Here is a 13,844-nt window from a genome sequence, read left to right on the forward strand (position 1 = left end):
CAGGGAGTTTGGGACTGACATGTACACACTGCTATATTCAAAACGGATAACCAACAAGGACCTACTGTATAGCACAGGGAACTCTGCTCAATGTTATATGGCAGCCTGGATGGGAGGGGAGTTTGGGGGAGAATGGATACATGTATATGTATGGCTGAGTCCCTTTGCCTTGCACCTGAAAGTATCACAACGTTGTTAATCGACTATACTCCAATATAAAATAAACAGTTAAAAAAATAAATTGCATTCTTTCGTCAGGAAATGATTCAATTCAATTCTGCTAGGTTTAAAAATAAAGGAGGTTAAAGTCAGTCACGGATAAAATCGATAACTGTCAACAATTTTAAGAGACTGTCTGATGCTTCTGTTTTTTTTTTCCTGGTACTTATTCTTCTCTAGTCTTTTTTTCTCCTCTCTTTTTAAAATTGTAGTTCATTTACAATGTTGTTTTAGTTTCAAGTGTGTCTGATGGTTCTTATACTTTTGAGACACAAAATACCCACAGTGCCCAATTCCTTAAAGAATGAGTGTATACAAGTTTTACAAATATTTGTTTTCTATTTTTTGAAGAAACAGAAGGCAATAATCCATTTTGTCCATTTTTATCTAGAAAACAATTTTAATTATATGATTAACATGTACTCATTGAAAACATAGAAATATCAGAAAATAAAATGAAAGAATTATTATCCATTGAACTACCACCCAGAGAAAAGTGGTTAATATCTTGCTATATGTTCTTCCATGCTTTTTTCCTTGCATATAAGTATTTTCCAAAAATGATATCATACTGTATGCTTGTTTCAGTCTATACAATCCAGACATGTTTCTGTACCAACAAAAACGTTTTTACATCAGGGAATTTCCACCCAGTGAAGGACATTAGGACCACCTGGGGGCTTCCACAAATCCAAGCTGTGTCCCCCTTTGTAGATCCAGCTATTCCTCTCTAGGTAGAGGGCCACCCCCAAGTCACTGTTGTAAGAGACCTTGATATAAATGGCAGTATACACACACTTCAGTGGTTTAGGAGGAGAGGAGGTGAGATGCTCTCCTGGACCAGTATTTATTCATTTTTTTAAGATTAAAAATTTTTTTAAATTTTTTATTTTATATTGGAGTACAGTTGATTAACAATGTTGTATTAGTTTCAGGTGTACAGCACAGTGGCAGCAGTATTTTAAACGAGTGGATCGTATTCCTCTGAATGCCGGGACCGGAATCTATTTAACAAAGGCCCTGTTGGTTGATGTGGACTTCCTTTCTTATATTTTCCTGTTATAAATATTTTTGCTAAATCTTTGTTCATATCCTTAATTATTCCCCAGGATATATTAAGGGGAGAGGAAATATTGGATCAAAGAACATACGTATGCTTGTGTGTATATAAAATTTTGATGTTACTGTCAACAGCCATGTGGAAAGTTTGTCCCAATTTACACTCTCACCAACAGCCTATGGGAACAACCATTTAAAACTGTCAAATTAAAAAGTAAAAAAGTATACATCATTATTATTTCAGTGTTTTTGTTTGAAGAGCAATGAATGTAAAATATTTTTCATGTACTTACAGATGAGAATTTTTTTCCAGTATGGTTTATTACAGTATATTGAATATAGCTCCCTGCACTATGAGTTTTGTTGGGTTTTTTTTTTTTTTTTTTTTTACATTCTCACCTCCAGGGCTTTTCCTAGTGAGTTTTTGGTTTCTCCTACTAACCCCACATTCTCAATCCCTCTAATCTTTCATTCCCTGCCCTCTAGCATCAGTACACCATTTCCTGCTTTCTGAACACTCTTCTCATGCTGTTTCCTTTGCCTTGAATGCCACCCTCCTAAACTTCAATGCCAGCTTCTTTATGAAGTCTTTTTAGGGTGTTTTGAAAAGCCTGATGTAGGCAAATTTCCCATTCTGTCATCCAAGCTCTTTGCATAGCTTGGGGTTTATTTTGCAACTCAAATGTCATAAGGAAATCATTCACTGAGAAATGGTCCCCCCTGCAGCATCCCCATCTGGAAATGAGCTCTATCTGTTATAAAAGTCCACAATTTGGGACTAATGACTTTACACAAAACCTTGCAAAGTCCTATAGGAGACCAGGATGGAGCCTTATGAAGGTCCATCACTAAAAATTGCCCGAACTTGAGCACTTTTTCTAGGTGGTGCTTTCTTGTTGCCTTTTCCTCAGTCAGAGCATATGGCTTCAGTCAATTACCCAGCTACACTTTAAGTAACATGAAATTTCCAATCCTGATGTCCTCCTGGATTCAGAACTCCTGCCTGCATGCTCTTTCTGTCCAGAAATGCAGAATCATTAACCATGTGATTATCCTTTTCAGAAGAACAGGCAATATAAGCAAAGTTTGGAAATATTATCCTCTATAACCAAAGAAACCAAATTCACTGAGATTATAACACATGTAAATAGCCTACTATTCAGGGCTTGAAATGATCTAGGCTCTGAATGGCTGAAGGTAATTAAAGTGTTGCATAGAAAATATAATGGCATACCTGTTTCTTCCCCAATGGGGAATCCACTCACAGGGCAGATTCCAAACTGAAAGACTGCTTCCATCTACAGACCATGGGATAAAATCTCCCTCCTTTGGAAAGATGGGAGGGAGGCAGACTGCAGAATTCTAAGGACTCAGATTTAGAGAGAAAGGAGGCAGAACTGTAGTGGTGACAGCAGGAGGAAAAGAAAGCATGAAATACCTTTTGCTGAGCATCTGGGAGGAACAAAGTTGCCTTCGTATCACAGTTCATCACATTTCTGCGATGCAAATGAACCTCTGAGAATTTTCTCAGTCCAAGGGTTATCTTCAAGCAATGATCAAGTCATGAGAGGAAGAATTGCACTTCCCAGCATAAATCAGCTGGGCTCAAGAATGACTTGCCCAAATGAAGAGGAGGAGCTAGAAGAAGATCCAGACTGGACCAGAATAGGTGCCCTATTAATAATTGCTTACGGACTATCACCAGTTACTCAGCGAGGAAATAAATGACAGAGTCATAGGGCTTACCCATCATTCCCCTGCCTGCTGAGCGCCTCCACTTAGATCAGTGGGGCACAGCCCTGGCTACACCTTAGAAACACCTGGAGACATTACTTTTTAGTGACTTCTCTTAAAGATATTTATTTATTTTATAATAAAATACCCATAACGTAAAATTTACCATCTCAACCATTTTAAAGTTTACAGTTCAGTAGTCCTAAGAAGATCTAAATAGATATTTCTCCAAAGAAGACATACAGATGGCCAAAAAGCACATAAAAAGATGCTCAACATAGCTCATTCATAGAGAAATGCAAATCAAAAGTAACGAGGTTATCACCTAGTACCCGACAGAATAACCATCATCAAAAAGTCTATAAACAATAAATGCTGGAGAGGGTGTGGAGGGTGTGGAGAAAAGGGAACTACACTGTTGGTGGGAATGTAAATGGATACAGCCACTATGGAGAACGGTATGGAGGTTCCTTAAAAAAACTAAAAATAGAGCTACCATATGATCCAGCAATCCCACTCCTGGACATATATCTGGAGAAAACCATAATTCGCAAATATATATGCACCCCAACGTTCATTGCGGCACTATTTACAATAGCCAAGACATGGAAGCAACCTAAGTATCCATCAACAGATGACTGGATAAAGAAGATGTGGTACATATATACGAGGGAATATTACTCAGCCATAAGAAAGAATGAAATAATGCCATTTGAGGCAACATGAATGGACCTAGAGATTATCATACTAAGTGAAATAAGTCAGATAAACATAAAAATCATATGATATCAGTTATATGTGGAATCTAAAGAAAAAAATGATACAAATGAACTTATCCACAAAACAGAAACAGACTTTGAAAACAAACTTATGGTTAACAAAGGAGAAACGGGGTGGTGGGGGAGGGTTAAATTAGGAGTTTAGAATTAACAGGTACATACCGCTATATATACAATAGATTATCAACAAGGACCTACAGGGAACTCCACTCAATATTCTGTAATAACCTATATGGGAAAAGAATCCGAAAAAGAATGGATATATGCATATGTACAACTGAATCACTTAGTTGTACACCTGAAATTAACACAACACTGTAAATCAACTATACTCCAATATAAAATAAAAATTAAATTTAAAAAAATTTAAAAAATCAGAATTATCTGGGGGGGAATCTTGGCATGTTTTGTTTTTGTTGTTTTTGTTTTTTACAAGATTCCAGGTAATTCCAATATGCAGCAAAGTTTGGGACCCTCCCACCCAGCATTACCATGGGCCAATTTGCTTTAGACTAGAAACTTGAGGGTCATCCTCGATTCCTCCATGTCTCACCCTTCAAATCTAAACTGATCTTATCTCCTTAAACAGTGCTTCTCAAAGTGTGGTCCACGGATTTAATAAGGCGACCAATTCATCCCAGTTGGCCTGGGCTTTTTTGGTTTTAACATTGTAAGTCCCCAAATCCAGGGAATCCCCGAGTCCTGGGCCAACCCAGATGTTGGTCACCTACTGGATCAGCTGCGTCAGCATCATCTGGGGACTTGTTGCAAATGCGAATTATCAGGCTCCAGCCCAGGATCTACTGATTCAGAAATTCTAGAGACAGAGCCCAGCACTCTTGGCTTTTACAAGGCCTGCAGTTGAGTCTTATGTGTGCTCAGGTATGAGAACCACTGTCCTACGTTAACTCCCAGGTCCACGCAGTGAAGATCAGAACTGCTGGTGCTCCTGGGGACGGCAGCTAACACTGAATGGGAATCTCAATGGAGGGTGTGTTCGTAGCTATCTGTGTGGTCTGGGCAGGTCCTGGCTGCGGTGTTGGGGTGAGCAGAGCTGTCTTACCTGGATCTGGCCGTGTCTGAATGTGCATGGTCTTCTCAGAGTTTGCTCAGCAAAGGCCTTCTTTTTCTAGCCCCTCAATATCATGAAATGATTTTCCCATTAGAACAGAAGCTTTGTAAGACGCTTTGGGCAGCAAAGAGCTCCCTGCAGGAGGCCCCTTTTGTCTTGACACTAACCTTAAACCAGGCACCCTCCCGTGTTCTACTCATCTCCGGCCCAAGCACACCTTTCAAATCTTTGGGTCACACAATACCTTGCCTAATCTGTTGGGTTTTTCCATAGATCAAAGAAGTAGAAATGAAGAATAAATAATTAACAGAAGACCAGATCTCTTCCCTAGCTTGTGATCAAACTGTGTGAACAAGATAGCATCTAGAGAAAGATCACAAGAAATCAACAAGCCTGCACACAGCAGGGGATGACTCTGACTCCCTATCTCCATGGTTAACTGAGATTACTTCCCTTTTTCCCTTTAAAAATTTTCATGGCCAAGCAGAATTCTTAGAGGCGGTTTTGGGGGGACACTGAGTCCACTATGTCCCCGGATTGCCAGCATTCTGATTAAAAGCAACTTCCCTTTCTACCAACATTTGCAAGTATTGATTTTTGAGCAGCAAGCAGCCTGACCTGATTCAGTAACAGCTTCTTATATTTTTAACACGCTTCTAGGGAGAAAACAGAAAAAAGTTTTCTTTCTTATATGAGGTCTCTCCTGTGAAACGTCTTGTTTCTCTAAGTGGAGGTACCTTATCTCCATACCTCTTTTAAAGCATAAAGTGTATTTGATTTTTTTTTTTTGTGGCAGCTTTGCTGAGATAATACACATACCATAAAATTCCCCTTAAAGTGCTTTTTAAAGTATATTCACAGGGTTGTGCAACCATCACCAAACATCTACTTTTAAACATTGCAGGACCCCCAAAAGAAATCCCATACCCTTGGGCGGTCATCCCCTATCTGTCTCTTCCTGCAGCCCCTGGGAACTACGAATCTCTGACTACTAATCTCTCTTTTTGTACATGTGCCTATTCTGCATTCTTCAAATAAATAAACTCATACAATTTGTGGTCCTTTGTGACTGGTTTCTTCCAATTAGCATGATATGTTCAAGGTCTATCCATGTTGTAGCATCAATCAGTATTGCATTCTTTTATGCTGAATAATATTCCATTATATGGATATACCATATTCTGTTTATTCATCAGTTTGTAGACATTTGGGTTTTTTTCTACTTCTTGGCTACCATGAATAACGTTGCTATGAACATTTGCCTACAAATTTTTGTATGGATGCGTATTTTCATTTCTCTTGGGTAGATACCTGGTAATGGAAACATTTTTTAAAAATTATGACCTTATCTAAACACTCCTAATAGATTGTAAGCCCTTGAAGGCAAACATTCATCTTTTAACCTCTCGAAGTACTTAGAAAAATATCAAAAACATTTGTTAACTTGAATTCATTGCAGCTTGCATTTCTTGGGTTAAAATACGTCAGTCTCTGACCTTGGCACTAAGTGACACATGGCATTTCTAGCTTTTAATTTACTGGCTATTCCACCAACTTTGGCTCCTCTGCCCTCACTTGAAGGCCTCAGCTGTGACCTGGAGGTGCCCCTCCTGCTGGGGCTGCATTAGCCTTGGTTTCAAGATCTTTGTGTAAATTGCCAATCCTGGGTGTTCCCTGGCACTGACCTCTTTCCTCCCTCTTCCTCCACAGCCTCATTCTGTGGCTTCTAGCTCCTGATTTTCTCTCTCTATATATATATATATTGTTTTCCAGAGCCCCAGTGTGAAACTGGGGCTGTCTTTTAATCTGACGATTTAAACAGTGTAGTAGGAAGCACGTGGAAGGTAAAAAGGCTATAGATGTAATTACTCAGCAGTAGTGCTACCTGTTTTTATGTTATTGCTGGAAGACAGTCCTTGTCTCCATTTAGAACTGATCTTAGAAGTGTACATTGTGAAACAATCCTGAACCACATCCTATGAAGGATTTAGAGCTTTCAGGTCAGAAGAACTGGCTTGGGGCATGAAGCATTCACCCTGTGGGGTTCTCCAGGGCCCAGTGGAATGATGGGTGAAAATGGGCTGGGGTTTCTGGCTTCCTTTCCTCCACCCAGATAATGGGAGTGGCCCCAAAGGACTACCAACATCGGGATTTAAAATTCTTCAGCTATCTCAGAAATCCCTGAGGCAGAGATGAGTTAGTTCTGGTTAATTCAGGCTACTGCATATATTCTCCCTGAAATGAGCCAATAAAATGTGATAAAGGGACTGAAATCATCCCTGGTTTTCTTACTTCTCTGTGTCACCTATCAAGTGGACCCTGGACTTCCTGTTACCAACTGATTCCTTGTATTTCCCCCTCACTCAAGTTTACCTCCTAAAATTGAATCTCCTTACTTTTCAGTGAATATGGATGATGGCTGATCCTGTAATTACACTGAAATGCTTAAGCCCATAGTAGTCTGACTGCTTCTCATGTGTGCAGTGGTTCTCACCACACTGGGTTTGCCCCGCAGAGAACATCTGGCAAGCTCTGCAGACATTTCCTTTGGTCACAGTAAGGGACGGGGCTGCTACTGACATCTAGTGGGTAGAGGCTGGAGATGCTGCTAAATGAATACCCCAGAATGCACTGGACGCCACCCCCCAACTTCCCCTAACAAAGAATTATCAGCCTCAGACACCAATAGTGCTGAGCTCTGAACCCCTGTAGTTGTCCCTAGTCAGAGCCCATCACCCCACCTTTGTTTCCCTAAGTGACTCACCCCTGGTCTTACTCCCAGTTTCCTGTTTCCCATTTTTTTTTTTTTTTTTTTTTTTTGCGGTACGCAGGCCTCTCACTGTTGTGGCCTCTCCCGTTGCAGAGCACAGACTCCGGACACGCAGGCTCAGCGGCCATGGCTCACGGGCTCAGCCGCTCCGTGGCATGTGGGATCTTCCCAGACTGGGGCTCGAACCCGTGTTCCCTGCATCGGCAGGCAGACACTCAACCACTGCACTACCAGGGAAGCCCTCCTGTTTCCCATTTTAGGTGATTGGCCTCAAACTAGAAGAGTGTTATAGTAAGTCCAGCAGCTGTTAGAAATTCTGTTATTTGCAATCACCTATGCAGTCATTATAAACCCCCAGCTTCACATACAGCCCAGTTCCAGGCATTGTGGTCATCTCGTCCATACCTTCCTTCATCAAGCTACACATTTAATTGGTGCTGCTTTTCTGGTTGGTTTATCAGTGCTGATATTTACGAAGCCTCATGGTGGCTGAAATTTTTTCTCTTGCTAAATTCATCCGTGAGTTTAAGTGATCTGTGTACAAGTAATCAGGATGAATCAACATAATGTTACCCCTTCTTTGGATGAAAAGCATGTCAGTATATTTACAAAGGAACTGGATGCATCCTGGTAATTGTTTCATGAAAGCTGCTAGATGATGCTGGTCTTAAAATGAGGAAGTGTTGCGATAAACAGTAAAACACATGAAACTGACAATAACTAATTTTCTGGGTTGCTGATTGGTTTTCATTTACTGATTGTTCACTAACTTTACCTCATATGCCTTCACTTGAAGGTTGTGCTCAGGCCCACATCTTGTCCAAGAGTTTCCTCTTTTTTGTCAAAATAGTTTGGATAAAAATAGATGAAGACACAAAGGGCATATCATGTCAAACTGCCCAGCCCCAGGATCCACAGGTGCAAACAGTGTTCGCTAAACAGCCTCTCCACAGAAAGGCCTGCATTCCACTCCTGTTTCTACTACTGTTCGTTTCTTTTGCAAATGTTATAGTAATATCTAACACGGGATAATTGCAATAAATTTATGATATATAATACTGTTATAATATTTTAACATTTATGTTAGTCCTTAATTCCTTGTCTGGCTCACCTCAGATGGGTTATTTTATACACTTAAAAATGACAGTTCTCATAGAAGTCTTATGCTTAACCTCCTTATTTGTGTAACACTTTTTTTTCATATTACATCAGGAATCGTTCACTATTTCAACTGTGTTGCCTAAATGGCATGACCATGAGGAATGCAACGCTCTAAAGCTTACTTTTCTTTCAATGACAGCAGACACCATGTTTTCCTTAACACTTATCATTTACACATACCTAGGATATTAACAAACATATTTTGAAGATAAGGATAGTTCTACAGAATTTGAATTTTTCCTAAATTGTCACAAGTTAGATCACCATGATAAAATAGATATTCCCCAAATACACAATTTAAAGTTGTGCAGTTCAACACTACATCACTACATTTGAAGCTTTCTTCAAGGAACAGAAAAGTTCAGATCATTGGCTGCACCCCACTCTGTACTGGGCATCGACCACTCCACTGGATACTGTATTATGTATACGTGTCTTATGTATAAATGTTATCAGATTAATTATCATTCTGAAAAAGGAATGATTATCCTCTATGCTGGTGCCCCACCTACCCAACAACTTTTAAACTCGCTTCTGCCTTCCATTAATCCAAAAAATGCCAACTTGCTAGTGAGACCCAAGATGAGACTTACCAGCTTGAGAGTGTGTATTGAGAGGCGCAGGCAGCAAACAGGGCGTGTGGAGCCATACCTGAAAGTGAGAGTCAATTTAAATAAAGAATGCTTTTCCCAAGGCACCTGAGGGAGGAAAAAAAGATGAGAGGTATTCCGAAACCTGCCAAAAAAGGTGATTTACGAAGCTACTTGCCTTAGGTTTTCGCTCGCGCGCACGCGCACACGCACGCACGCACGCACGCACACACACACACACACACACACACACACACACACACACACACACACCCTGTATACAGAGGGAAAGAGAAATCGATTTTATGGAAAATGTTCATCTTCATTTAAGTGCCAAACTTCAGAAAGCAATGACTAGGAATTGATACCAGGGCTACAGCAACAAACTGCAGCATTCCTGCCAAACTTATAACTAAGTTCTTAGGTTACTTGTAGCTGCTGTGAAATTGAAGATTCACCAAGAATCAAGAGGCTTACACATGCTCACAAAAGCAACTGAGTTGCCACGCCCTCTAGAGGAATAAATTGTTTGTTTGGGGGTGGGGGGATGCTCTAAATTTACTTGGATGAAAGGTACGGGCCTATTCAAATAATTTTTATTTACTACTTGCAATAATAATGGTTTACAAAGTAAACTGTGAACCTGGAAGAGAGCAGTTGATAAATGCAGATGTTTTCACTATTCACTAACTTGTGGTGTCTTTTGCTTAAGCATCCAACTTTGCCTTCAGAAACCAAGATTCGGGTGGCCTGGAGAAAAGAAGCTATGTCTGATGAAACTTACAAAGAAAGAGCGACACAATCCACGGAAAATTTTGGCTCCTAGAATTGGAGTACTAAAGTTATCCTCTACAAATAAGACATTCAGACAAAATTACCTAACCCATTTCACTGATGTATAGTGACATGTGTCAAAAAGACGACTTGGCTCATTCTGAAAAAAAAATTAAATTAAAAATCCAGAAGGTGGGCTTCCCTGGTGGCGCAGTGGTTGAGAGTCCGCCGGCTGATGTAGGGGACACGGGTTCGGGCCCCGGTCCAGGAAGATCCCACATGCCGCAGAGTGGCTGGGCCCGTGAGCCATGGCCGCTGAGCCTGCGCGTCCGGAGCCTGTGCTCCGCAACGGGAGAGGCCACAGCAGTGAGAGGCCCACGTACCGCAAAAAAAAAAAATCCAGAAGGCTAGTGCATGGCTGGGCCATGGTCTCTGCTGTCCTTGCCTGTAACTGCTGCCCCCAGCATAACGTGTGTTCATCATCAGGGAACGAAAGGTCAGTCTTTCAGGATTTACTCAGCCTTGAAAGACTTCTCTCCATTTTTACCCTTACCCAGAGGCTTTGGTCGTGCATGCTGTAATACAGAAGTTCTGGAAACGATACTATTCAGTACCTCCTAGATCTAGAGTGATGGGTTTATGGCTCCATTATTTAATTGAATTTGAGTATATCAATGGCACCAAGCAAACAATGTTGTTGATATTTTCAGATACCAAAGAGGTGAAACAAACTTTTTTTAAACATCTTTATTGGAGTATAATTGCTTTACAATGGTGTGTTAGTTTCTGCTCTATAACAAAGTGAATCAGCTATACATATACATATATCCCCATATATGTATCTCCTCCCTCTTGCGTCTCCCTCCCACCCTCCCTGTCCCACCCCTCAAGGTGGTCACAAAGCACCGAGCTGATCTCCCTGTGCTATGCGACTGCTTCCCACTAGCTATCTATTCTACATTTGGTAGTGTATACATGTCCATGCCACTCTCTCACTTTGTCCCAGCTTACCCTTCCCCCTCCCCATGTCCTCAAGTTCCTTCTCTAGTAGGTCTGCATCTTTATTCCCGTCTTGCCCCTAGGCTCTTCATGACTTTTTTTTTTGATTCCATATATATGTGTTAGCATATGGTGTTTGTTTTTCTCTTTCTGACTTACTTCACTCTGTATGACAGACTCTAGGTCCATCCACCTCACTACAAACCACTCAATTTTGTTTCTTTTTATGGCTGAGTAATATTCCATTGTATATATGTGCCACATCTTCTTTATCCATTCATCTGTCGATGGACACTTAGGTTGCTTCCATGTCCTGGCTATTGTAAATAGAGCTGCAATGAACATTGTAATATTCTCTTTTTCCTACCTTCCCCAATGTTGGTGTTTCCCCTGGGCTTTATCATCTGAGCATCTCCTTTCTCTTCCTGTATTTTTCAGACAGACTCATTGGGACAGTTTAATGGCTGAATCCACTTCTTTCTCTTCTCTAACCCACCTACTTCCTGAGCTTTGGCTCCATGTTTTCAACCACCTTGGACGTCTCTATCTGGACGACCCACCAGCACCTCAACCCCACGATACTCGCAGTTGAAGTCTTTTGTTCAAATCTATCCATCTTCTTCACTTCCACCTCAGTTAATGGCATCTTTATCCACCCATTTGTTCAAGCCAGGAACCTCAGCTGTGCTTAACTTCTTCCTTTCCCTTCCATTCTCCTGAGACACAGAGTCAAAATCTCTGAGCAGGGACTACCTGAATAATGGATGGGGTCCACTGACGAACAGGGAAGTGGTCTTAGCTATTCCATCCGCTGTTTTTCCCCTTAGCCCAGCGTTATGACTGCCCCTGGGCCTTGGCTTGCTGGCACTGGGATACTGCTCATGTCCTTTCTGAGGGAAGCTGTGGGGCTCGGACTGGGTCCCAGAGCATCATCCAACTGGAAGACTTAAAGGCACAGTCCACAGAGTGCTTCCTCCCTTGTTCTCATCGGTTTGAAACAGCACCTGATGCTCACCATTTGTACACCCCCTAGATTGTTAGTTAGAAAGTCTTACCTTTCACTGGCCTATTTACTCCGAAGATCCTTTCAAGAACAGTGTGGGGAGGGGCCATGGGAGCTGGTTGTAGGGGAAGGCTAACTTATTGACTGAACTCTTTTATTTTGCTTAGAAAGACCAAATTTAGTATTTTGTTGGCCAGGTCTTGATGACCAAACAAAATTATGTGTACCTCAGCAACTCAAAGCAGAAATTTTAAAACATTACATTGTCAGTATGACTCTTAGCTTTTCCCGAGAGGACATCACCAAATAATATTATGAAGGAAATTCCTTGATTTCCAAATGCTGTCAAGTCAGATTTTTTTTTCCTGCATTTTTTCTTTCTTCTAGACTTACATCAATACGTTAGCTGGGGGCTGTCCTCACACTTCTAACCCAGACTCCAGGTTGCCTCCTAAATTTTATCCTTGACCCCTTCTGGGCCATCGTCCTCATCATCACTAGAGAACACAGACTTATACTTCTCACTTCTTGGCTTACAAACCTTCATCGGTTTCCTTTTGCTATCAAGACCCGAGTTTCTTAGTGTGGCACAACAAAACGTGTTCCCAAGCTGGCCCCAATGTCTCTTTCCATGTTCCCTTCAGGAGAGCTGTGTTCCACTCATTCTGTCTCCAATATGTCAGGCAATTTTTTTTTTTTTTGCGGTACACGGGCCTCTCACTGTCGTGGCCTCTCCCGTTGCGGAGCACAGGCTCCAGACACACAGGCTCAGTGGCCGTGGCTCACGGGACTAGCCGCTCCGCAGCATGTGGGATCTTCCCGGACCGGGGCACGAACCCGTGTCCCCTGCATCGGCAGGCGGACTCTCAACCACTGCGCCACAAGGGAAGTCCTGTCAGGCACTTTTGACTTGGGCCTTTGCACAGGACACCATTCTGCCATCTCCATTTGTCCTTTAGCTTTCACCCTTTGTCAAGCCTTTTTGTCCCCTCCAGGCAGAGTTGGCTACTCCATCTCCTTCACGACGAAATGACAGCCTTTCTATGGCGATGAAGTGTTGCTGTCTGTCTCCCCCTAATTACCCCGAGCGATGTGATGGCAAGGACCACAGGGAAGTCCTATCCTTGCTGCTCTTCCTGACTCCAGTAACTGAGCCGTTCACGTTTCCTGTGCCCAGAAGCCAAAGGCTCAGTTCTGGCAGGTAAACTCTGTATCCTCTGATCTTCATCATCCCCCGACTTATGGTCCAGGGCCCGAGGACCTAGTGCTAGGTATTCTAGTGCCCACCAGGGGGCAGCACTCCCCACCCACCAAGCCGACTTTCTCTTCTCTTCCCATTCTGCAGGGTTGGGTTTCTGCCTAGGGTCCATTTCTTTCTATCAGGTAGCCTGACCCAATATTAGGAGTCTGTGTTTACTGTATCCACCTTGAGCCCCCTCCTTTGCCTGGGAACCTGGCAGTTTGTTTTCTCATTTGGGGTGAGTCCCCCTTTATGTCAGCCTCTTCCCGTGGCTCTGCCACAGGGGACTGATCTTCAATATATATATTTTTATTTTTATTTATTTTTTGTCTGCGTTGGGACTTCGTTGCTGCACACGGGCTTTCTCTAGTTGCAGTGAGCAGGGGCTACTCTTCATTGTGGTGTGCAGGTTTCTCATTGCAGTGGCTTCTCTTATTGCGGAGC

General features: G+C 42.0%; 1 protein-coding gene across 1 annotated transcript in view; it reads right to left on the reverse strand.

Moving 5' to 3' along the window:
- LAMB4 (laminin subunit beta 4) overlaps positions 1–12,270 on the reverse strand; it is a gene marked incomplete at both ends in the record, with an annotated part of 126,236 nt that extends 113,966 nt beyond the window's left edge. The window contains 1 exon segment of the mRNA XM_079711249.1: positions 12,213–12,270. Coding sequence (XP_079567375.1) covers positions 12,213–12,270 — 58 coding nt within the window.
- Between the last annotated feature and the right edge of the window lie 1,574 nt (positions 12,271–13,844).

This window comes from Hyperoodon ampullatus (assembly GCF_949752795.1).
Source record: "Hyperoodon ampullatus genome assembly, chromosome: 9".
Taxonomy (NCBI): domain Eukaryota; kingdom Metazoa; phylum Chordata; class Mammalia; order Artiodactyla; family Ziphiidae; genus Hyperoodon; species Hyperoodon ampullatus.